Source organism: Momordica charantia (genome assembly GCF_013281855.1).
Source record: "Momordica charantia cultivar OHB3-1 chromosome 2 unlocalized genomic scaffold, Mcharantia_2.0 BLBB01000002.1, whole genome shotgun sequence".
Classification (NCBI taxonomy): domain Eukaryota; kingdom Viridiplantae; phylum Streptophyta; class Magnoliopsida; order Cucurbitales; family Cucurbitaceae; genus Momordica; species Momordica charantia.
In genome coordinates, this window is record NW_028275160.1 from 5,480,022 (window position 1) to 5,505,685 (window position 25,664).

At 39.0% G+C, this 25,664-nt stretch overlaps 3 protein-coding genes across 5 annotated transcripts; all 3 read left to right on the forward strand.

Annotated features, from left to right (window-relative positions):
• The first annotated feature begins 2,148 nt into the window (after positions 1-2,148).
• On the forward strand, positions 2,149-6,003 carry WNK4 (WNK family serine/threonine-protein kinase 4). The gene is made up of 7 exons (XM_022293968.2): positions 2,149-2,826; positions 3,475-3,740; positions 3,821-4,044; positions 4,144-4,301; positions 4,385-4,694; positions 4,781-5,113; positions 5,227-6,003. Exons 1-7 carry the CDS (start codon positions 2,740-2,742, stop codon positions 5,766-5,768), a joined length of 1,920 nt encoding a protein of 639 aa, XP_022149660.1. The 5' UTR covers positions 2,149-2,739; the 3' UTR covers positions 5,769-6,003.
• A 2,099-nt stretch (positions 6,004-8,102) lies between these two features.
• On the forward strand, positions 8,103-12,141 carry OFP17 (ovate family protein 17). 3 transcript variants are annotated; one of them, XM_088120694.1, is made up of 2 exons: positions 8,103-10,216; positions 11,863-12,141. In XM_088120694.1, the coding sequence occupies exon 1, from the start codon at positions 8,374-8,376 to the stop codon at positions 8,923-8,925; it is 552 nt and encodes a 183-aa protein (XP_087976820.1). In that variant the 5' UTR covers positions 8,103-8,373; the 3' UTR covers positions 8,926-10,216; positions 11,863-12,141. The 3 variants fall into 3 exon arrangements, with proteins under 3 accessions (XP_087976820.1, XP_087976821.1, XP_087976822.1); XM_088120695.1 differs by having other exon boundaries at positions 11,873-12,141; XM_088120696.1 differs by having other exon boundaries at positions 11,890-12,141.
• Positions 12,142-22,556: 10,415 nt separating this feature from the next.
• SIP4 (SOS3-interacting protein 4) lies at positions 22,557-24,731 on the forward strand. Its single transcript, XM_088120693.1, has one exon. It carries the CDS (start codon positions 22,927-22,929, stop codon positions 24,232-24,234), a length of 1,308 nt encoding a protein of 435 aa, XP_087976819.1. The 5' UTR covers positions 22,557-22,926; the 3' UTR covers positions 24,235-24,731.
• Positions 24,732-25,664: the final 933 nt, after the last annotated feature.

The following is a 25,664-nucleotide window of genomic DNA, read 5'->3' on the forward strand; positions in this document are numbered from 1 at the left end:
GATCTCACTTCCGCATCAATATCACATTCTAGTTTGATCTCTGAACTTAAATTACAAGTACACTTAAGCTCTCATAGTTGGAATACTTTGACTAGGTTTAATCTTGACCGATTATATATAATATAAACAATAATAATAATGATAAATTATGTCAAGCATGAATATAATTCGATTGGTCAAATTTTTAAATTCTCATTTGAATTGTAATATTAATTAGAAAAGAAAAAGGAAACTCTAGTTTTTTTTTTCCATTAATTTTTTAAACAAATTAATTGGTTTATATTTAATTTCCATTTGAATTTACATAAATATTTATATTGCTCAATGTTGAATTTGTAGTTAGTAAATAATATAAAAATTTGATAAACTCAACTTATATATCAAACCAAAGATTAAATTAATTTGAATTAAATATTAGTTCAATGGTAATTGACACCTATCTACAATTAAGATATCATAAGTTTGAATTCTCACCTCCACTTATTGTAAAAAAAAAGTATTGTCATGCAAGGAGGATTTATTAGAATATCAATAAATTACAGTAACTTTTTCATTAACACATCTTAATAAGTACAATTAATTTAAATATTTCAAATATTCTTATAATTTATAACTTATTTTTTATGAACAGTTCAAAGCCAATCAATTATTTTTTATTTTTTATTTTTTATTTTGCAAAGAAGAGTGCTGAGGCTGGGCGCTTGATCAAGTGGAGGAAAAACTCGCTACACCAACTTACTTCTAGTCTAATTTCATATTTTTAGACAAAATGGAGTAAGTTCTAAACTCAATATGTTTTACAAGATTAAAAAAAATAAACTTATATTAAAAAATAATTTTATCTTAAATCACACTATATTTTTTCAATAATAATCCATACCAAGTAAATAACATATTTATGCCAATATATACGTAGTTCAACTAGTTAATACATATATTATTGACCAAAAAATCAAAAGTTTAAATCCCTACCCGACTACTCCCACATGTTAAACTAAAAATAAATTACAATTACAATTATCAATTTATTAAATGTAACTTTTAAACCAATTATCTAATCCATGAACTAGAATATTCATTAAAAAGTCAAGACAGCTTAACAATCTAGCCCGCCAAAAATTTATTATACTAGTATACACAATCTACTAATATAGGCTAATCTATAACATTGACAAACGATCTCCGTACCATGAATCAAGTCATTAAATCAATTTACATTAAGAAAGTTCCCAATAAATATCTAACTTGAAATTCTCCTCTCTAACAATTTTTCGTGAAATTTTGATATTTAAATATATTAAATCAATGTTTTACATTTTTATATGGCACAATTTGTTTGGACTAAATTGAAATTTAACTAAAATGATAGGAATCAAGTTTTATATATATATATATATATATATATATATATATATATATATTCTAAACTTAGGATAAAGTATATATATAACTTAGGATAAAAATGAAATATTCAACACATTACTATCTTATCCTTAAAAAAAATCTTATCTAAAAATGTCATTGGGTGGGGCCACATGGCAATAGGACTGTGGAGATAAAAGAAGACAAAAAAAAAAAAGAAGAAGAAGAAAAGAAAACTCAGATTTTTTTTGACGAGAAACAAAAATCAGATTTGATGGGAGGACAATCGTAGGTGGTTGATATTGGGGGGAAGTTTTCCATAGTATTATGAAAATTTTTCATACTATTTGTATTCAATTCATAAATAAAGCTACAAAATAAAATAATATATCAAATGGTAAAGGAAAAGAATATGATTTTTTAAAAAATTTATGATATCATGAAAATATAAATATTCTTAAAAATTATTTATAAAGACAAAATTACAGCGTGAACAAAACATTTGCGACGGTACTAAGAAACTCTTTTATATTGGAGACATCCACTTGTCAGCACTTTCTGAAGCGTCGGCTGATCTGGCACGAGAGAAAAAAAGTCAAAGTTTTGATGACGTGTACACCGCCACTAAACGATGTCGTTTCTTGTAGGCGCCCGCCACTTCCTCCAGGCGCGGGGCCCACCTGGCCCCACCCCTCGCGGTCTCGCTTCCTGGCGGTGTCAGTTCGGTTCCGTTTCGTCTCCGTCTTCCTCTAATCCCTCTCTCTGTCTGTATATTATGAAGACCCAGAAACGAATAAACTCCGCATTTTGAACAATTCTTGTTTTTGTTCTTGTTCTTATTCTTCTATTTCTTTTTTCATTTTATTTTCCCTATTTCCGTATCCAAATTCTCCATCCCTGTTTTCGCCGTCTGCTCTGCTCTTTCTTTCTCTGCTCTCAGCCGCAGATGCTTTCAACTGAGCATGGCCACAGATTCTCCAAGTTCCGTACTGTTTTTGCCAAAATTTAGAACGACCCAGCAAGCAATAGCCCTCGAACTCTTCTGGGTTTTCTTTAATTTCCGAAACTGACCTTCTCTGCCCCCATTAAAGCGACCTGGAAGCTCTCGAGCTAAATGGTTTTGAAGATCGGAAACTTCGAGCGGTCCACCGCGGCGGTGGAGATGGGATGGATTATGCTTAGAATCGATTACTCCAGGCTTTTCTGGGTTCTATTCCGCCATTTCTCCTACGAAAACCACGACGGAAAGCCGCGCATTTAAGTTCCTTCCCTCCGCCACCACCGCCGCCGCCGCCGATTTTAATACTTTTCTATCGTTTCCCCCCTTTTTCTCTCCCTTTTTTTCCCTCTGTTAAGCCCTTGATTTGTTCCTTAACCATGTTCAAGAATACTCGAGCTGGGAAACCCGGCAGCAACTCGGAATTTGGATACGCTGAGACCGATCCGACATGTCGTTACGGCCGCGTGAGTACCATACCGTCGCCCTATCTTGTTTGATTTTTTTTGCCCTTAATTGACACTTTTTGTGATTAGTATTTGTTTAATCGTAGTAGACTGGGTATTATGGTGAAAAGTTCTTGCGAGAATCTAAATATCTAATTCGTGTGGGCTGTGCTTATTATATGTGCAACTTGCTAGTGATGGCCTTTTGGTTTTCTTTGCTGCATGGAGCTTTCTTCCATCGTACTTTAATTAATGCTAATGGGTTTTATTAAATCTTCTTTTGATGACTAATTTATAGTTTCTGTGTTGTCTTTGAGTTTACTCCATGGGAATATTTTAAAGGTCGTTGATGATTATTGATTGAGCTCTCCTGAATCTAAGTGCTTTCCATTTTCTGTTTTTCTTTTTTTTTACTGGAAAATGAAGGCTTAGTGGTTTCAGTCTTTAAGTAAGAACAGTTTGCGTCTCTTCTCGGAAGAGAAGAACTGAAGAAGCTCGAAAATAACTGTTGCTCTGTTTGGAGTTGTGAGGAAAAATTAACTCTGTGAGGAAAAGAGTAATCTTGATGTGCCAAATATGGCCTAGTGATGCAACAACTAGATTTTGAGTTAATGAATGATTAAGTTACGTGAACATATATGGCTAATTTTTACATGAAAATATATTTAGTTTGAAGAAGTTCTGGGGAAAGGGGCCATGAAGACAGTGTACAAAGCCATTGATGAGTTTCTTGGAATAGAGGTGGCGTGGAGTCAGGTGAAACTCAATGAAGTTCTCCGATCGCCCGAGGATTTGCAGCGGCTGTATTCGGAGGTTCACCTACTTAGCACACTTAAACACGAATCGATCATGCGATTCTACACCTCTTGGATTGATGTTGAGCGCAAAACCTTCAACTTCATCACCGAACTGTTTACTTCTGGAACACTCAGAGAGTAAGTTTCAATCCAGAATGATGGAGGTTTTGGTTTAATCTGACGGTAAATAAGAACCTTCTTCCTGGTTCCTTCTGCAGATACGTGAAGAAATATCAGCAAGTCGATATCAGAGCCATTAAGAGCTGGGCATGCCAGATTCTGCAGGGGCTTGTTTATTTGCACGAGCACGACCCTCCGATAATTCACCGAGACTTGAAGTGTGATAATATATTTGTAAATGGCCATCTTGGGCAAGTCAAGATTGGTGACTTGGGGCTTGCAGCAATACTCCATGGTTCCAGATCTGCTCACAGTGTTATAGGTTAGGATAGTTCATTGTTCCATTACCAAGGATTCTAATACTTCCGATCGAAGACTAATCTCGAGCTTTTGTGTTTCTTTTTGGTTTTTTTTTTTGCAGGCACACCGGAGTTCATGGCCCCAGAGCTATATGAGGAGCATTACAATGAGCTAGTTGATGTCTACTCATTTGGCATGTGTGTTCTGGAGATGCTTACTTCCGAGTACCCATATAGCGAGTGTACTAATCCTGCACAGATTTACAAGAAAGTCACGTCGGTAAGAGAACATGGGTTGAGAGTCGATGTAGGTTACGTAAAGGAACAACTTTCTCACTCCTGTATTACATTTTCTTTGTCTAGGGGAAGCTGCCAGCAGCATTGTACAAGATTCAAGACGTGGAAGCGCAGAGATTTATAAAGAAATGCTTGGTACCGGTTTCGATGAGAGCGTCTGCAAAGGAATTGTTATCTGATCCCTTTCTCATGGCTGATGGAGATAGACCTTCGTTGAGAGAGAAGAATCAAAACCAGAAGCCCTTTCTAAATGCCAAAGAGATGGAGAAGTTGCATTTAGGTGAAGGTTTAAGCAGGACAAACATGACAATCACGGGGAAGCTGAACCCTGAAGATGATACCCTCTTTCTCAGAGTTCAAATTGCAGATAAAGATGGTAACTTTTCGCATTTACCCCACCCGAGTGAGTTGATTTTATTGTCGAAACCTGATGCATTTACTTCAAAATTTACCCATCTGCAGGCTCTCTTAGGAACATATACTTCCCCTTCGACATAGTGAACGACACCGCAATAGATGTGGCAATGGAAATGGTGAAAGAGATGGAGATCTCCGATTGGGAGCCATTCGAAATAGCAGACATGATCGAAGGAGAAATATCGGCTCTGGTTCCAAACTGGAATAGAAGTGAGTTGTCCAACCATAGCCTCAGCTTCAGCTATGCAGAAGAAGATGATGATGCACCTCATCATAATTTCCGCTCCGTCTCCTCGTCATCCCAAGCGACAACTCTGGGCTTCGCCACCTCCCCAAGAACAAATCAAAACATGTCAGATGGTTTTAGTTGGTTCCCAGGTAAAGCCCGGGATTCCATTTTGCTGGTTTCAGTTGGTTATATCGTTGCCATCAAACATGTATAGTTAGTTTCGGCTTAAATTTTTGACCTGTCACTGCAATACTATTTGCAGATGATGCACTTGACGACAGCAGCTCACAGTGCTCATCAGCGTCGGAAAAATACTCCAACTTGAACTACGTCAGCAGCGACGAGTACGAGACAAGTATGAGTTCGGTCCGAATAGATCAATATAGCAACATCAACAAGATTCACAACTCCTCCAGATTTTGTCCCAATGAGAACCGCAAAAACAAGGATTTCTTGTCTGGAATTCTGTACAAGCAGAGCCAATGCACGGTAGGGTCATCTCAGGTAGCTGCAGCCTCTGGCCGTAAAGACAAGAGGGGAATGGATTCCCGTAGATTAACAAGAAACAGATCGCTAGTCGATGTACATAGCCAATTGCTGCATCGATCATTGGTCGAGGAAGTGAATAGGAGACGGTTGTTCAAGACGGTTGGAGCGGTCGAGAGCATTGGGTTTCAAGCACCATGTGAGGTTTCTTCCAGCAAAAGGGTGTCAAGCAGGCATACGGTCGGGAATCGAAGTAGCGATGTAGTGAGAACGAGGAGAAACGACGATATTAGGCAAGATGTTGGAAGGAGAACATGAAAAATGAAATTGTCTCCTTCATGGTGACTCTAGAAATGTGGGAGCTAAGGGCTGGTTTGTAAATAGTGGAAGCTTTGGGTGAAGGTGAAAACTTGGTAACAACTTAGGATATACAAAAATGATCATGTTTTGTATGTAAAGTGTGTGCTTGCATTACCAAGATGAAATTGCCTAGCTCCTTTTTGAAAAACAATGTTGTTTGAGAAATTTCTATAAAGTTTCAGAGTAGTCATCACATTGTAGTTCATAGTATGTCCATCAAAGGGTTAAAATATTTTTAAATAACAAATTTGGTTTGACTGGTTTGCTAAAAGTTTGAATTTGGTCCTATAATTTTAGAAGTTTTAACTTAGCTTTATGGTTTGTGTTTATTTTGAATTTTGTTTATATATTGTTATTATATTGAAAATTTTCTGTTTTCACATGGTAATTTTCTATTTAGGTATTGTATTAGTTGAGAATATTACGGTTTAGGGCTAAGAAAAAAAAAGGGTGGATTTTTCAAGTAGGTCAAACATAATTTAGGCACTATGGGTGAGATTTAATCAAATAATGGGGATGAAATTGAAATTAAGTCCAAATTATAACGACCCAATTAAAACTTTTAAAGTCACAACGACTCACTTGAAACTAAGCTTAAAGCATGAGAACTATATTGAAATGAATTTTGCCCAAACTAAAATTGTAATTTAACTAATAATATTTAACGCATCATAGATTGTTATCGAAATAAGTGAAAGAGTAAAACTAAAGAGTTTAGAAGGAATGAGTTTAAACTATGTTCATCGTCTACAAAAACTACGATTTTCCTTGACTACTTAAGTTGTAGTATTACACGATAGTTCGTGGGATTAATCGAAATATATATAAACTGATTCAAATATCAATACAAATCAAAATAAATGGCCGATGGAAGGAGCTAGGAGATCTCTATTGATTGATGTAGGTAAGTTTTCTTTTATACCAATTCTCAGACTAATAATTGATCGACATATATTGATTTTATATTATAGCCATGATCGATGAATTAAGAAAAAAAAAACAAGAATTATCCAATAATGTGTGTTTTAATTTTTCTTCCTACTTTATTTTTTATAAATATCATATTACAAATTTAGAAGCATATATTCAAACTTGGGTTAGAGCCCAATAAAAAGGTTGGTAGGTTCCATCTTCTATTTTCGGATTTTATTTTATTTTAGTGTACTATTTTTAAGAGTTTATTTAAAAAGAGAAAACAATTTTTAAGAGTTGGAAAAAGAGACATTAGGTAAATCAGACAAAAATGTTTTCTTAACTACTAGTGTTACGTAGTAAGTCATCCAAATTGCCTTTGACACTACAATTCAACAAAAAAGACAAAGCTGTCTAATTTAAGACTAAACAATAAAAATAACGTAATTGATAATGTTCCATGACTAATTAAAAATATACAATTGCTATCGCCACAAATAAGAAAGCCAAATTCCATCATTCCATCAAATAAACATATTCAAAATTTAGACAATTTTCAATAATTTCTTGAGAGTATAAAACAAAAATATACAACTTCTTCAACTGTAGCTTAATTGATTTAGATATATATCTCAAGTCAAAAAGTTGTGGGTCGTTCGAATTTCCATCTCCACATGTTGTTGTATTAAAAAATAAAATAAAAAATCATAAACTTTCACGTTGTTCAATTTTGATTTCCAAAATTTTAAAATGTTTATCTTAGTTCTCAACTTTTAAAAAATAACAATTTTTGTTTCTAAACTTTAGAAAGGTCTATTTTAGTCTTTGAGATTTTAAAAAATAATTGATTTTGGTAACTAATGATTTTCTTAGCCAACCAATAAATTGATTATGATACAAATCTAGTTAATTATGTACAAACTCAAAAACACGATTAAAGTGTTACATTTTTGTTGACATGTCAATTCTATATGTTCATGGGTTCAACATGGAATACGAGGGGTAAATCTACATGCGCATAGCATCAAAAAAAAACTGACAAAATATAGAAAATATGAACAAAATATCACTAACATGAACATAATAGTAATAATAATATTTCTAATAACTCACTTAGAAACACACAAAATGCTTATTTGTTAATTTAAATATTTATTATGATTTTTGTATTATTTCTATAACATTTCTAGAAATATCCATCGATATTGACAATAATTTTATCACTGCATTCATCAATAATTTCATACATATATTTATACGTACCGACATTAGAATCAAAAATAAAAATAATTATTAATTTTTTTAAAAAAATCTAGACTAAAATAAATATTTTGAGTGTGGAAGAATTAATATAAATTAAGGAATGATTAAAATGTGTGAAGTATTATTGTAAATAAATATAGGAGAGACAGAGAGAAGCTAATGGGATGCCACTTTTCTTTGACTTCCAACAACGTGAAGCCCACAACCACTTGCTTTTGCAGCACCACCTTCTTATTTTTCTTCTTCTTCTTCTTCTTATTTTTCTTCTACTTTAGAAACCAAATTTTGGCATATTGCCTCTCTCCTTCTGTTACAAGAAAATCTACCAACCATTTCCCATAATTTCTTCAACCACACTCTTTTCTGATATCTCTTAATCATTTTAGACATGAAAGTGGAATTAGCTGGTCTAGTTTCCTTCAAATCCAAGCTTTCTAAGCCATGTCGAAAGCTCCTCCATGTCTTCAAATTCCGAATGAGGAAGCCCTTCTCAATCAAACCGCTCTGGGCTCGTCGTCAGCCACGCAGCTCCAGAGCCACGTCTTCCAAGCCTCCTAGGAGAACTTGGCCCTGGCTCTGCTGGCTTCGAAGAGTGGGGAAGATGGAAAGCGTGAGGGAATTAAGGGGTGGTGGGGGCGGCTCGGACGGAGCCCGGGAGAAGCTGCTGTTTCCGACCCCCGGGAGGGGACGGAAGGCGGCCGAGGCGGTGGAGGAGGAGGTGGAAGATGCTTGTAGGAGCTTTGAGAACTATTTGGTGGAGATGATAACTGAAGAAGGGAAGGTGAGGGATTTGATGGATGTTGAAGAGCTCCTGTACTGTTGGAGGAATTTGAAGTGCCCTGTGTTTGTGGATTTGGTGTGCAGATTCTATGGTGAGCTTTGTAAGGACTTGTTCTCCTCTGATAATGAAGTTTCTACTCCAAACTTGCTACCCAAGTAAAACTTTTAATCAATAATGGAGTTTTTGCTTTGTAATGATCTCTTGAGTTCTTGCTTTTTCTTATTTTCCAGTTTAGACTTTCATATAAAATTCATTCAAATCCCTCTCTTTTGGTGGAAGATTGGTGAGAAAAGATAGCATCTGCTGTAATTTGTAAATAGAAGTTCCACTGCTACCAGAAATTTGAATTTTTTATATGCACAACATTGTCGTCAAAGCTCAATATTCAAAGCCACATAAATATATGTACAAGTGAAAAGAGAATTATTTTAATTTTTCTTTGCATTGACTTGGTCACTGCTAACTTTTTTAGAAGAGAGACATGGAGGAAGGAGTTAACAATTTTTTTTTATTTTTAAAAAATTATAGTCAAACTTTAAGTGACGAACAGGTGAATATAGGTGTCATTAGTCAACGTCCAAATATTACCTTTTTTGTTAAGAACACAATTTTCTTTTCAACGAATAAGCAACCACAAACTTTGATTTGGAAAAATGAACATTAATATTTATTTCATATTGAATGCGATACGACCAAGATTAGGTGAGACTATGGAGGAAAAAAAAGTGAAGAAAAAAATATTTGGAAAATTAGTGTAGATTTCACTCTATACTGTACTTATCCGTACTTTTTCTTTCAATATTTGATTTACATAAGTGACGGCAGAAAATCTTATTTTATTAGAGAAGAAATCATATTAAACTAAAAGAAAATGTCAGGCCGAAAGACACCTAGATTTTTCTTTTTCTTTGGGTCATTTACGACCATTTCTGTAATTATTGGGTAAGGGAAAAAACTGTGGCTCTATGGCACTTCAGGCTTATAATTTGGGCCCCTAGCCCAGCCCACGATGGTCCACTAACATTTGCTGAAATGCTTCGGATAAATCTTTTGCAAGGGTACTTTTGTAAATTAATGACGGACACATCATATAAAATGAGGGTTGGGGCTCTGCCGCCAAGGTTTTCGAATTGGTCTCATGGTGCCAATGCTCTCGAGGATGGAGAGGGAGCGAACGACGGTTTCGGAGATTAGGGTTTCAGCTGACGGAAGAGAGAGAGAGTATCCATGGAAATACTCTTGAAGCGGCGATTGAACATGTGGATTGCGAAAACCTGAGGGGATCCTGATGGTAAATTACAACAGTAATTTTATAGTTTTCAATCTGAATCTTATACGATTGCTGCTCGTTGTTTCCGCTCTTTCTCTCTCTCTCTCTTCCTCGCTGTCTCTGCTCTGCTGCTTTGCTCGTTCGCTCCCTTCGGAGCCTCGTGATGAAGCTTTTCTGAAGGTCTCGCTCCGTCCTCTCCTTAATTTTTCTGTTATATAATTTTGTGTGTGTGATTGATGATTGAAATCCGCGTCTACTTGTTCTTCGGTCGTGAGGAATTGTGTTTACTTTGTTTGGCTCACTTCTCGATTTTCTTTCCGTGTTTACTTCTCTAGAAGAGTGTAAATCACAAACCATAGGAAAATAGTATGAATTTTGTTTTTTAAGAAATATAGATATGAATGTGTTGAGTTATGGATTGTCGGAGGGCATGAAGGTGTTGTCATATCTGAAAGATTTTTAAATCAACTGTAATGTTTATGCCTCGTTTTCAGACTAGAGATTTTGATGTTGAAGGGTTCACATGATTGCGATCTTATTGAGGAACTGGTTTAAGATTTTGAGATAGGAAAGTGATTTTTTCACCACTCAATCATTGGTCTGTATTTTCCTTAATATTATGGTTGAAAAATATGACAGTCACTTGAAACCTTTTCCGGAAGAGGAACTAATAATTGTGCAGAAGTATGAGCAAGTATGTTGACGTAGCCATTGGTTTGGACCATTTAGTCTTTAAACATGATGCAAATTGTAACAGTTTATCTTACATTTGAGAACCCGCGCTAAGCCTCTGACTATCCCTGAAGGTACAGTTTCATCCAGGTTTAGAAAAGAGGTTAATCTACATAGAAGCAATGAATTACCATACTCCATTTGTTGGAACTTCTCCATGCCTTTTGAGCTTGTTCATCATCCATGTAGGAGAAAGAGTCAAATTCAAACTTATTTAATGTAGTGTTGTGCCGAATCTTCTATTTGCTTGCCATGGTTGTGACAGGATTAAATTTATCAGAGTTTCTTGTTTTCTCTCTGTGAGTCTTACAAATTTGATTTTTACCCTTTATCTTTGTTATATAATTCTATGCCCTTTAAACAATGCTCATTTTATTTTACGACTCAATTTTTAAATTGTTATATGTTCATGTAAATTGAGATGGACAATCAGTTGGATTATGGAAATGTGCTGGTTAGCTTGAAAACATTAATATTTATTAATGTTAACTCTGATTAGGATATTTGAACTGTCTTTGTGGGAAACAGATAAGGTCCTCCAACTTCACTAATTAGATTCACTTAGTAGCCTAGGCCAAGGGTGACTAATTTTGAACATTTTCTTACCATAGGTTGCTTTCTTTGTGAAAATTGACATCTAACCAAATGTTAGCTCTGGCTCATGCAAGAGGAAATTTAGGTTATTTGTTAGGTCAAGTGTCACATTCATACTGCATTGCTACTTTCTTTTGTATTTGTTGATATTTTGTGCAATGAACCCTGGAAGTACCTGGATTTTGAGTGGCCAGAAGGTGTGATTTCATCTTTCATAGCTCATGCATCTATTTTATTGGTATATTAATTTTTTGAAGAAATTGGTACGGCAGATCTTGGTGATTTGTGATGGGCAATTAATTACTTGAACCTTGGTGCCTTTTTTAGCTAAAAGCAGTACGACTTGTCCATAGGTTAACCATTAATCCCTGTTTTGTTTTTTAACCAAAAAAGATTGCTAATATTTAAAGATAGCACTTCAAGATTTCTTTTCAAAATGTCGCTAGTTTAATTGTTGTTCCCGTGATCCCATGTTAACTTGAGATTAGCAATTGTCTTAGTTGACTGCAGTCTACCCACGGCCACAGGACTTCACAATGATATTGATATGCTTGCATGTTTACTGAGGCAAAAGGAGTGCATGTACAAGATGCTTGAAGGGAACGCATTTGTTCGTAAGCCCTATACCATGTGAAGATCTTGGATCATTTTTTTTCCCTCTGAAAGGAAACAGTCTAGATCTTGAATCTCGGTAAACATATTGTTCTTTTATGAAAATCTTGGAATTTTTATGTAGGTGTTTTAGGGGGCATTAATTGTAATTTTGGTCATTTTAATTATTTGTCTAAATCTTGTTATGCTTTACTTAGTTTACTTGGGGTTAAATTATTTTGCCCCATTAGATTACCGTGCAACTATCTCCTAATTCCCCACAACTCAGCCTATATTTTATGCTTGGATTCCCCGATAGAAATTTCTTTATTTATTTTTCTTTTAATTAATAAAATAACCCCTTTTCTGTAGGCTCCACCAATCTTGATATCTAAGCGAGAGAAACACTGCGGTGTGCCTTGAGAAAATCGGTAGTTAAGGAAGATGTAGGTTCCTGTCCTGGTGTGCTTTTGACAGCAAGGCTTGATTTACATCTCTTTCTTCCCTTGGAACCCAAACCCAATAGGGGCCCAAAATAACACCTTCAAGCAAGAATATGGTCATTAACACAAAGGACTCACGACCACAAGTGCATAAAGAGATATCGAGTTTAACATTAATATTAAATTTAATTAGCATCGGGGGCCTTGGCCTTGTGAGACATTCTTCTAGAGTCTATGCTATGTGGATGCATGTGCCATGTATTGGTGATTGTACTTGATTGTAGATGTGTTCACGGGTTGGGTTGGGTTATAGGGATTTTTTGGACTAACCCAAAAATTCGGGTTTGTTGAGTCTGCTACCCGAAAGACCCAAGTGAAGTTCGTAACCCAACCTAACCCAACTCTCATATTTTCGGTTGGGCCAGGTTGGGTTGGAATTTCAGAGGGAGGGAGATGAGGGACAGGGAGAGACGAGGGAGAAGGGAGGTGGGTGACGAAGGGGAGGGAAAGAGAGAGGCGGTGGTGTGGAGGTGGAAGAGAAGTTTTGGGGAGGAGTGATTATAGAAATAAAAAACGAAACAGAGAAAATAAATCAGGCAGAAGGAGAGGGAGACAAAGAATAGATAATAAATCCGGCAAAAGGAGAGGGAGACGAAGAATTGGAAAGGTGATTGACAAGAGAGGAAGAGAGGGAGATGATGGGTTGGTGGGACATAGGGAAAGGAGACGAGGGGTGGGAGGACAGACGGGAGGGAGGGTGGGACATGGGAGGGAGACGAAGGGGATGGGAGGTGGAGAGGGGATGAAGGGGTGGGGAGGTGGGTGTGGCAGCGGAAAATCCTAAACTGAATGTTATATATACATATATAAAAGTAATTTTCTTTAGTTAATGGTGGTTCAGTTCGATTTGGGTTGAATTGATTAAAAAACTCTTCAACTTGAGAACCGAACCAAATTTTTCGTTCTAGAAAAAACAACCCAACCTAACCCGAATAAACTTCTAACCAATGGGTTGTTCGGGTTGCTTGGTTCACTGGGTTTTTTGAACACCCCTACTTGATTACTTGTACTTTTAACTTTCGTTAAGTTATTTCTTGAATCTGGATGGGCAGATGCTATAAATTTGTAAGGTCTAATTTCTATGGACGGACGATACTATGTTCCTGGGTTCTTTTGTATTTTTCTTGCTATTTTATGAAAGACTGTAGATGAGTTGGTCATAAGATAATGCTACGTATTCAGTAGTATAATCTAGTGATCAAATTTATTATTTTCCATCAAGTCGATTTCATAAGATAGAAAAAGTTCATGGTGAAAAAACAAAACTCGGAAAGAAAATTTTTCCTAATTTCTTTTGTTCACTGGTCTTTTATTCAAATACAAAAATATCCAACAAGTAAATTTGTTCCGTAAGTTAAGTTAGCCATTCAATTCTCCCTTTATTGAACGTCGTCTCATTTGCTTTACCTTTTCCTTATTTGGTACTTTTGTGCTTGTCGTTTCAATTTTCTTTTAAATCTCTATGACTTTCTTTTTCAGTTCTTATTGTCGTTATTGCAGCTACACCAGCATCGGTCGTAGTGCAACATGAAGAATAGTGAAAGTAAATAATTGTACAACGCCTTCCCAATATGAATTATTGGCGTTAAAGTAATGGAAGAATATCAAGTAGGAACGGGAAGGCCAGCTTTGGGAAGGTGGTCTCTAGCTGCCCGATGCATGCATCCCTGGTGTCACAATCGCACCTTTTTAAAGCAGCTCGAGGGATTGTGCGGCACTTGCTCTAGCTCAAACGAGCAAGTCAGCCGGGAAAAACTGTAAGTTGCGGACAATCTCGGTCGTGGGTCTAGCCTCCGCTCACGTTTTAGGAGAAAATTGGTTTTAGAAAACGTGAGAGAGAAAAACAGTTGAAAACATCTTTAAAACAAGCATTGTAGACATTGGATGCAAGAAAGCTTTGATTGCAAGAAAGTATACAACACTTGGTCGGGGGGAGGTTTGATGACTACTTGGTCCCCCCTAAGGTACATTATAAGGCATTTTTGGTGTGGCAGGTGTAGACGTCCTAAGTGGCGAGGAGTCACTCGGTGGCCTACAGGGCCCGTGTGAACTCCGATTGGCTTGAAATTTGGCGTGCTTACATATCTTACTAATACACACCTAGTTCCAAAGCCGCTCGGCCAAAATCCACCTACAACCCCAAAAACCCGATACAAGAAAATTACACTAGAAAGCTTTAAAGACATGAAAGGAAAGCGAGTGGTGAGGATGGTTTGGACATGCGGCCATGGGTAACACACCCTGGACAAGCATGCCCACAACATTCTCCCCCACTTAAACGGTTGACGTCCCTGTCAACTGCTGCAGCTTGAAGTCCTCGATCTTCGCTTTCCAGGCTTCAAGGTCTTCTTCTCGTTCCCAGTTGGTCTCTGCATCAGGTAGGTCCTTCCATTTGACGAGGAATTCTCGAACTTTTCGAACGGGTCTCCCCACCTTTCTGGTTCTCTCTGCAAGGATCTCTTCTGCTTCTTTGTCTTCCTTCTGTTTGAAGTCGATGGCGGGCCGCACAGCAGCATTGCGTTCGTCATCCTCAAGGTCGGGGTGGTAAGGTTTTAAATTGCTCACGTGGATCACCGGGTGAATCTTCATCCAAGCTGGTAACACCACCTTATACGAGACACTCCCCACCTTCTTAACGACTTCCACGGGTCCCTCTTACTTTCTCACGAGTCTCTGGTCTTTGCGTCCTCGGAAACGAATCTGTTCTGGCCTCAACTTGATAAGAACTTTGTCGCCTACTCGAAATTCGAGAGGGCGTCTTTTGCGGTCGGCCCATTTCTTCATATGCTTGGAAGCTTTTTCCAAATATGCTCGAGCAATTTCTGTCGTCTGCTTCCATTCCTTTGTGAAGTTGTGGGCTTGAGGGCTTTTCCCCGCATACGGGTGGTCAAGAATATGTGGCATAGACGGCTGTCTTCCGCACACAATCTCAAAGGGGCTCTTTCCTGTTGAGGAACTTGTCTGGCCGTTAAAACAGAATTGAGCCACATCTAACAGCTGGACCCAGTTCTTTTGTCTGGCATCGATGAAGTGACGCAGGTATTCCTCAAGCATGCTGTTGAATCTCTCTGTCTGACCATCAGTCTGTGGGTGATAACTCGAGGAAATGTTCAAGCTTGAACCCAGAATAGAAAAAAGTTCCGTCCAGAAGGTTCCTGTAAATTGGCCATCCCTGTCGCTAACGATGTTCGTCGGAACTCCCCATAGCTTTACTATATGTTTGAAGAACAGTTGCGCTGTCAGCTCGGCGGAACACGTCTTGGGAGTCGGAATGAAAGTTGCATATTTGGAAAATCGATCGATAACGACAAGAATGGCTTCATGTTCTCCTACCTTGGGCAAGTGAGATGAAGTCAAGCGACACACTCTCCCATGGTCTCGTAGGAGTTGGTAGGGGTTCAAGCAACCCTGCTATTTTAGTCCTTTCTACCTTATCTTGCTGACAGATAAGACAGGTCTTCGTGTATTGCATCACATATTCCCGCATATTTGGCCAAAAGTACCCCTTTTTCAGCAAGGCGCTAGTCCATTGCCACCCCGGGTGACCAGCCCATAGTGTATCGTGACACTCATGTAGGAGCTTCTTTCTCAGGTCTCCCATTCTTGGCACGTACAGTCTGTTTCCTCTTGTAAATAATAGGTCCCCTTCAACCCAGAACTGGCGGGTCTTCCCGGTCTTAACCAGCTCGACCACAGTTCGGGCGGAGGGGTCTCTTTGAAGATACTCTCTAATAAGGTCACGGATCGACCCGTCCACTTTGCTGGCGTGAATGTGGGCTAACATGCACAGGGCCGCATGTTCTCCTTTACGGCTAAGAGCGTCGGCAGCTTGGTTGGACTTTCCTGCCTTGTGTTCAAACTTAAAATCAAACTCGGCTAACAATCCTGCCACCTGGCCTGTTTGGATGTTAGCTTAGGTTGATTGAAGAAGTGGCAAATTGCACTGTTGTCCGTCTTTACCACAAAATATGAGCCCAACAAGTACTGCCTCCAAGACCTGAGGCAGTGAACGACGGCTAGCATTTCTTTCTCTGATACGGTATAACGTCGTTCCGCATTATTCAGCTTGCGACTTTCGTAAGCGATCGGGTGACCGTCTTGGAGAAGGCCACCACCTAACGCGTAGTCTGAAGCATCCGTTTCTACTTCAAACGGCTTCGTCACGTCGGCTAGCCCAAGTACTGGGCCTTTCATCATGGCCGCCTTTAGATCTTCGAAGGCGTCCTGACTTTCCCTCGACCACATCCAGGTCATTCCTTTCTTCAGTAACTCTGTCATTGGGGTGGCTCTCCTTGAGAATCCTTCGATAAATCGTCGGTAGTAGTTGGCCAACCCTAAAAAGGAGCGCAACTCGGTCACAGAGGTAGGGACTCTCCATTCTTGGATCGCCTTTACCTTATCTGTGTCCATACTGATTTGCCCTTGTTCGATCACGTGGCCAAGGAACGTGATCCGCTTCTGTGCGAACGCACACTTTTCCTTCTTTACGTATAGCTGATTCTGCCTTAGTTTGTCGAAGACCAACCTGAGATGGATCTGGTGTTCTTTCAGCGTCGGACTGTATACCACTATATCGTCTAGATAGACTACCACAAACTGATCGAGATATTCGTGAAAGACCTGATTCATCATAGTACAGAACGTGGCAGGGGCATTCGTTAATCCGAAAGGCATCACGAGGAATTCAAAAGCCCCATACCTCGTCACACAAGTAGTTTTAGGCTCGTCACCTTCTGCAATACGCACTTGGTAGTAGCCCGACCTGAGATCCAATTTCGTGAAGTATTTAGCTCCATGTAATTGATCAAACAGGTCGGTTATGATTGGGAGGGGATACTTGTTGCGAACCGTGACTTTGTTGAGGGCTCTATAGTCAATGCACAGACGCAACGTCCCATCTTTCTTTTTCTGAAATAGCACAGGGGCTCCGAAGGGAGCTTTAGCTGGGTGGATGAACCCAGCGTTTAACAACTCATCTAGCTGTTTTCGGAGTTCGGCTAACTCCGGTGGAGCCATCCGGTACGCATTCTTTGCTGGAGGTTTAGCTCGTGGAATGAGCTCGATTTCGTGGTCAATCCCTCGTCGAGGAGGTAAGGTCTTCGGTAAACTATCTGGCATTATGTCAACATACTCTCTCATGACAACTTGAATTTCAGGTGGGACATCTCTTGTCTCCACCGGCTGTTCGACCATCGGAATGGCCATAAAGGTAGGTTCCTCCCGGTTGAGGCCTTTCTTCAACTGTAACGCGGATATCATCCTTATGCCACCAGGTTGTTTGATGCTAGCTGTGACCACAGTGGGACTATTACTAGTGACAATCATACACTTGGCCAGAGGCATCGGTATGACTTTATGTTCGATGAGGAATTCCATCCCCAGTACAACGTCGAAGTCGTCCATGCGAACTACTACGAAATCGACACTGCCTGTCCACGTCCCTAATTTCAACGTCACTCTTTTAGAAACTCCCACAATGGGTAGAGCTTCGGAGTTGACGGCCTTCATCTTACCCGTATCCTTCTCAATAGTCAATTTCAGTCGGTGGGCTTCCTGTTCTGATATGAAGTTGTGGGTTGCACCCGAATCCACCATGATGCTCTTTGCAGGGTTACAATTGATCGTAGCATCTACGAACATAAGCCCATTTTCGGACGTTCCTTTGGGTCCATTGACCCTCTTTTGAATGGCACATAGGAATTTTAACGCCCCCATTCTAGGTGTTTCTTCGTCTTCTTCCTTCTCACAATCCGTTCCAACTTCAGGTTCATTGCACGACTGAACGGATGCTTGAAGGGCAGTAAGGGCAGCTCGGTGTGGGCATTCAGCTACCCAATGGGGACCTTTGCACAAGAAGCATGATATCGGCCTTTGAGCGTTTTGACTTTGTGGATAGGGTCCTCAGGAAGGACCGGGATTCGGGCCTTGAGGTCTCTTGTCAGCTCCCCCACTCTTTGGGGTAAAGGGTTTGAACGTCTTGTTTCCCCCAATGGGGTTTGTAGCATTCTTTTTTGGGTGGGATGGTTCACTGCTATAGTCTAGCAATCTTTCGGCAGAGGCCATGGCGGTGGCAAGGTCTTGTACCCTTTGTTCATACAGCTTGGTTCGGGCCCACGGTTTCAATCCTTTGATAAAGACGAACACCTTGTCTTTCTCTGACATGTCGCGAATATCCAGCATCACGGCAGAGAATTGTTTCACGTAGTCCCGGATTGTTCCAGTGTGTCGGAGTTCACGTAGCTTCCTTCTAGCCATGAACTCGACATTGTCGGGGAAGAACTGACCCCTCAATTCTTTCTTCAGATCATCTCAGTTATTGATCGTGCATCGACCATTCTGAATGTCGTTGACTTTAGATCTCCACCACAGCTTTGCATCATCAGTAAGATGCATGGTGGCCAAAGTCACTTTCATCTTTTCTGACGTTGTCCCTGTAGCCTTGAAGTACTGTTCTACGTCGAACAGGAAGTTCTCGAGATCTTTGACGTCTCTATTGCCATTGAATGGTTTGGGCTCTGGGACCTTCAACTTGTTGAACCCCATGTTCGCTTGGTTGGGAGCTTGATTTCCCACGGCTCGCATGGTTAGGTTCACTCTAGTGCTTATTTCCGTCATCTCAGCTCGGAGGGTGTCGATGGTCACTTTGAAGTCTTCTGTCATTTCGTTAAACAATTGCATCATTGTCGAATGCGAGTTGTTTAACTCTCCCATACGTACTTCTATCTGTGTGTTTGGGTTCGTGGAACTATCTCCACGTTCGAAGCTACCAGGACGTGTAGCTTTGCTTTCTAGGGTCTCAACCCTCATGGCTATATCTTGTATCGGCAACCCGTCTACACGGGCATTCACTGCGTCTATTTCTCCAAACTTCTCGGAGAATTCATCAACTCGCGCCTCCAGCAGACGGAGGGAATCAGGGACTTCTCTTAGGTAGAGAAGTTGTTCTTCTATCTCTACTAGTCGGTCGACGTGCGACTTGCTCAGTTGTTTTGTCGTCGACATGGTTCCGAACTTTTTCGGGTCGAGGAGCTAACTAAGCTCTGATACCACTTGTCACAATCGCACCTTTTTAAAGCAGCTCGAGCGATTGTGCGGCACTTGCTCTAGCTCAAACGAGCAAGTCAGCCGGGAAAAACTGTAAGTTGCGGACAATCTCGGTCGTGGGTCTAGCCTCCGCTCACGTTTTAGGAGAAAATTGGTTTTAGAAAACGTGAGAGAGAAAAACAGTTGAAAACATTTTTAAAACAAGCATTGTAGACATTGGATGCAAGAAAGCTTTGATTGCAAGAAAGTATACAACACTTGGTCGGGGGGAGGTTTGATGACTACTTGGTCCCCCCTAAGGTACATTATAAGGCATTTTTGGTGTGGCAGGTGTAGACGTCCTAAGTGGCGAGGAGTCACTCGGTGGCCTACAAGGCCCGTGTGAACTCCGATTGGCTTGAAATTTGGCGTGCTTACATATCTTACTAATACACACCTAGTTCCAAAGCCGCTCGGCCAAAATCCACCTACAACCCCAAAAACCCGATACAAGAAAATTACACTAGAAAGCTTTAAAGACATGAAAGGAAAGCGAGTGGTGAGGATGGTTTGGACATGCGGCCATGGGTAACACACCCTGGACAAACATGCCCACAACACCTGGCACCATGATCAGGCACCAGGTAAGTCCCTTCGCCTGGTCCCCTCATCTTAGTTTTCCCACTCATTAAATAATACATTAAAAAATCAAATCTTTAGTTGGTAATTCTTTCTTTATTATATTCAGACTCCAATCAAACATTTAAATATGATTTTTAACTTTTCAAATAAATGTTTCCCTCTTTCAAATAAAGTGTACTGCAAGTGCAACAATATTCCTCTGTTTTATTTTATTTTAGGCTCGACTTTTATTCGATCTCTACATTTTTACTTTGCTGTACGATCATTATAGTTCTAACTATTATTCTTTTTATCCCCAATTTTTGCATAGAAGACTTTCATCATCCTTGCCCTTAAATTTTGAGTGTATTTAGCATGAGTTCCGTATGATAACCGAGTTTTTATGTTAAGTGATATGCGTTGTGACATGCTGCTGTTGATTGATAGAAAATTTCTAATATTCTAACAGAGTGCGATAATCATCATTGTACTCCCTCCATTAAACTAATGTGGATGGTTGAAATAAATGGAAGCTGTATGAAAAATGCAGTATGAAATAATAATAATAATAACCACGATGAGTTGGACTAGTAGTCAATAGGAACTAGCGAAGAAATAACATGGGTCATGATAACCGTTTTCTTGAAATTTAATATTTCTACAGATTATCTTTGGTGACTAAATATGGTAGTATAGGTGGCTGTCTCATGAGATAGTAGGAAAAATACTTATGATCTAGATGATAGATGTGATAGATTTAGTATGAGGGATTAGGTAGATGATAGATGTGATAGATTTAGTATGAGGGATTAGGTAGATGATAGATGTGATAGATTTAGTATGAGGGATTAGGTGGAGTGAATGGGGAAGGACCATCACCGACATGGTGAGCGTCTCCGGTGCACGACGGCTCACTGCTTCCGACCACCGCTGATGATGGTGTATGACTCTATGATAAAAATTACATTACTACACGTGTAATCATGAGCTGTGGAAAGTTAGTTCAGTGAGATGATTTCATTGGAGTAGATAATCGAATGGGCTTTCGTTTTCAAATAATAATAATAATTATTAAGCGTGAACTTATTTTAGGCTTTAATATAATATGTTAGGTGGATATTTGGTGAACAAAGTTTCAGACCCACCCGTGATTCCATGAATATTTCGTGGCATCTTTTATTATTATTTTAACAAAATTTTCTTGTGATGTCTGAACTCATACCCATAGGCTGTTTTTTTGTCTGTATTTAACAGCTATACGTAATTTGCAGGGATGATCTCCCGACACGTAATTTGCAGGCTGTTTTTTAATAAATTATTTTAACATTTTTTGAATAATTGCGTCAGTTGAATAGCAAAGAGTATAATAATCGCCGGAGGCTCCAGGGTCCAGATGCATATTCTTTCCTAACTTTCACCTCCCATTTGAAAAAAAAAAAACACACACACACCAATAACAAAAAAAAAAAAAAAAACTTTCCCCTCCCATTTCAAAGGATAAATTGGTGGTCTTAGTTTTATTTTAGTTTTTAAAATTTTTATTTAAACTAAAAAATAATATTTGTTGTTAATGTTCAATAAATAAACATTTTAGTTTCAGGATTATTTTGCCACATGATGCTTTCCTAATTTGACAATTTGTGTGGCTTTTGTATACTTGGTATATGTTCATGTCAGTATGATATTATCGGTTAAACAATTAATGATAAGATAAGAATAATGACTGAGTAATTATATGTACTAAAAAAGGGGGATTGAATAATTTTATTTCTTAAGGTGGATTAAAAAGAATATTTGAAAAACCTAAAAATTTAGAGGCTAACATAGGTATTTGATATTTTAAAAGTTAAGAAATTAAGAAGGAATAGTATTAAGTCAAAAGCAAAATGGGACTTAGATTAAAATGGGCACTCAATATATAAATTGTTGGAATAGAAAAAAAAAAAAAAAAAACTCCGCCAGTCTGTTATTAGAACCATATTTATTAAATACAGTTTTTCTCCAAATGAAAATGAATTTAGCTCTCTCAAAATCGTAGATTGAATATTTTTTTTGCTATATTTATGGAGAAAAATAAATCAGTTCGTAATTCCTATAGACTCCTAAAAAGAGTTTTCCGAAATTGAGTTGGCAAAACAGAAGGCAGCGAAAACGCGCAGTCCCACGTGAAACAAAACAGCATTTGTTCACGCAGTTTCAACTTCCATTACATTAACTCTCACTTTCAATTGTTTTCAGCCGTCAAGGCGTTGAAGTTTGGTACCGCGGGCGGCACCGATGTGGCATCCCTTAACAAAACGTGTCAAGTCATCAACCAATCACAATCAGACAGGTGCCCTCTCCAAATCTTTATTAAATTGTTTATTTAATAATCAAATAAACCGGTAAAATTAAAAAAAATAATAAAGTCAGAAAAATCGGTAAATAAACTCCCATCCGCAAGGTTGCTTCTGTCTCCGCGTCGAAAAAGATGGAGTCCCTCTCTCTCTCTCTCTTCAAAGTTTTAATTCAATTTTATTTTCTGATTCCATTTAAAATATTTTAAATTTAAATAACCTTCTCTTATAACACTGAACCAGAAAGTTTGGAAAATAAGAACCAAAAAAAAAAAAAAAAATCATCATCCAATCTCCGCAACCAAATTCGAAATGAAAACCCACCGTTCTTAAAAATAGTTGTTATCTCTTTGCCATTTTTGCTCTCTCTATAACTACGCTCTCTCTCATTATCACAATCATTTCCGAATCCTTGTTCTGCGAGCGCTCCCCCTTTTTTTTTTTTTTTTTCAAAATTTGTGGTCGATCTCTGGGAGCTCCGTCCTCCGCCATGCCAGAGATCGAACCCTCCGCCATGGACAATGCTCTTTTCGGGAAGTACGAGCTCGGCAAGCTCCTCGGCTGCGGTGCCTTCGCCAAGGTCTACCATGCCCGCGACCTCCACTCCGGCCACAGCGTCGCCGTCAAAGTCATCAACAAGAAGAAGCTCAATGGCACTACTCTAATGTCCAACATCAAGCGCGAAATCTCCATCATGCGCCGTCTCCGCCACCCTCACATCGTCAAGCTCCATGAGGTCCTCGCCACCAAATCCAAGATCTACTTCGTTATGGAGTTCGTCAAGGGCGGGGAACTCTTCGCCAAGATCGCCAAGGGCAGATTCAGCGAGGATCTCAGTCGGAAATTCTTCCAGCAGTTGATCTCCGCCATCGGGTTCTGTCACGCGCGTGGTGTGTATCATCGTGATCTGAAGCCGGAGAATCTCCTTGTCGATGAGAATGGGAATTTGAAGGTCTCGGATTTTGGACTTAGTGCTGTGACGGACCAGATCCGGTCCGATGGACTGTTGCATACTCTGTGTGGAACTCCGGCGTATGTCGCGCCGGAGATCTTGGCGAAGAAGGGGTACGATGGTGCGAAGGTCGATGTGTGGTCCTGCGGTGTGATTCTCTTCGTCTTGAACGCCGGTTACCTTCCGTTCAACGATCCAAATCTAATGGCGATGTATAAGAAGATCTACAAGGGGGAATATCGGTGCCCTAAATGGATGTCGCCGGAGCTCAAGAGGTTTCTATCCAGACTCCTCGATACGAATCCCCAAACGAGGATCACCGTCGATGAGATTCTGAGGGATCCGTGGTTCAGAAAGGGGGGATTTAAGGAGGTCAATTTCTACGACGATTACGAGGCGAAATTGGAAGAGAAGAACGAATCTCCAACGACGAATTTGAACGCATTCGACATCATATCGTTCTCGTCGGGATTGGATTTGTCCAATTTGTTCGATAATTCCAACAACGCCGTGGAAGACAGGGAACGGTTCATCGTGTCAGCGGAATCGCCGGAGAAAATCGTGGAAAAAGTGCAGGAGTTCGCTAGGGCTGAGAAATTGAAGGTGAAGAAACAGAGTGAATTGGGGGTTGATTTGGAGGGACGGAATCGTAATTTCGTGGTCGGAATTGAAATTTTGCGGTTAACCGACCGATTGGTGGTGGTGGAGGCGAGAAGAAGAAGCGGCGACGTAGAATCGTACAAGGCACTGTTGACGAAGAAGCTTAAAGCTCATCTCGGCGGTGGCCCACCCGCCGGCGACGAGGCGTCGACGTCCCGACGAGATTCCGGCGACCGATCGCCGTGAGATCATGTGCGTATCTTCGAAACCCTAAAATAGGAAAAAAAAAATAAAAAAGGGGAACAGAAAAAAAAAAAAAAAGATGATGGTGACGGAGGAAGAAGATGGTGCCGGCAAGCTTACCCGGGAATTTCGGCCCGGTGTCGGAATGATGAATATTAAGAACAAAATATAATAATAATGAAAGGGAATTACAAAATTAATAATAATAATAAGAAGAAGCTTGGTGAAGTAGTTGAGAATTACAATACATTTGGTTAATTTTGTCATTTGCCTTTTAATCTGCTGATTAAAAAAAAAGGAAAAAAAAATGCATGGCAGTGGCAGTTTTATAATTGTCAGATAGGTTCAATTTTAGCCCTTTTTTATGTATTGTATAATATTGTAAATAGCTAGCCAGCCCTCTTCTCTCCATCTTTCTTTTTCTTTTTTTTTTTTTCTCTGTGTATAAAAATCCCCAGCAAAATATCAATGTTAAAAGTTAACCATTGAGATTTCCCCAATTTTGAAAATCTATTTGATTTTTTGCTTTCTTATTTTGTTGCTAAATGTATTTGATTCTAAAACCATGGTTGGGTTTAATGGGGGAGTTTTGTAGGATTAAAATGTGATCATGTTTTGATTATTGCAAAGCATAGTTTTGAACCTCCTAGTTGAGATCTGTGGGGACTTAGATTGATTCGATCAGTTTCAGTCTCGACTAGCTTCATCCCGTCCTGTTGTCGTCCCTTCGAGTCGGGAAATTGCAAATGAAGATGACGTCGGCTGCTAGCAGGCGAGACGTTCTGACCACACAGCTGATAGCAGCCATCATACATCAACTTCAATGGGCATAGTTTGAATATTTGCATATGAATGGACCAACAAAATAGACCACTCGGATAAGTTCTAATAATTTAACTGGTTAAAATATAAGTAATTTTGATTCATATATTGAAATTAATTATCTATTAATAAATGATAGTTATTATATCACAGACGAGCATTTCTTATTCAAATCATTCAAGATATTTTTTACTTTTACATGATATAGAAGTTTAAAACTAAAAAAAATATGGGAAAAACTTGTGTCCACCATTAGGCCAGTGGGTACTTTTGATTCCATTTTTTTTCCACATTTTCACCTTGTTCAAATATGTGAGAACACTATTATAAATTGAAATTATTATTAAAAAAAAAAACAGGGTAGAAATTAACCGAGTCACATTATTGTGTAGAATTCAATTCCAATATGTATATATTTCAAACCCAACTTTGATTGAAATATAAAAGTTGCAAAAATGGAAAGAAAAAAAAAAATGATGGGAGAGAGGTGCAAGTGGGAAGAAAAAGAAAATGGTTTGTGAGGCTGGAAATGTTCAATTACCAAATTAGTCAATCATGATTCATGAAAGGGGTCCATGCGCAGCTGTAATCTAATGAATCTTTCTTATTTC

Coding starts and splice junctions, on each gene's coding strand:
- WNK4 (XM_022293968.2), top strand. CDS start 2,740: ATGTTCAAGAATACTCGAGCTGGGAAACCCGGCAGCAACTCGGAATTT. Junction 4,302..4,384: donor TTTACAAGAAAGTCACGTCG/GTAAGAGAACAT, acceptor TTCTTTGTCTAG/GGGAAGCTGCCAGCAGCATT. Junction 4,695..4,780: donor TCAAATTGCAGATAAAGATG/GTAACTTTTCGC, acceptor ACCCATCTGCAG/GCTCTCTTAGGAACATATAC.
- OFP17 (XM_088120694.1), top strand. CDS start 8,374: ATGAAAGTGGAATTAGCTGGTCTAGTTTCCTTCAAATCCAAGCTTTCT.
- SIP4 (XM_088120693.1), top strand. CDS start 22,927: ATGCCAGAGATCGAACCCTCCGCCATGGACAATGCTCTTTTCGGGAAG.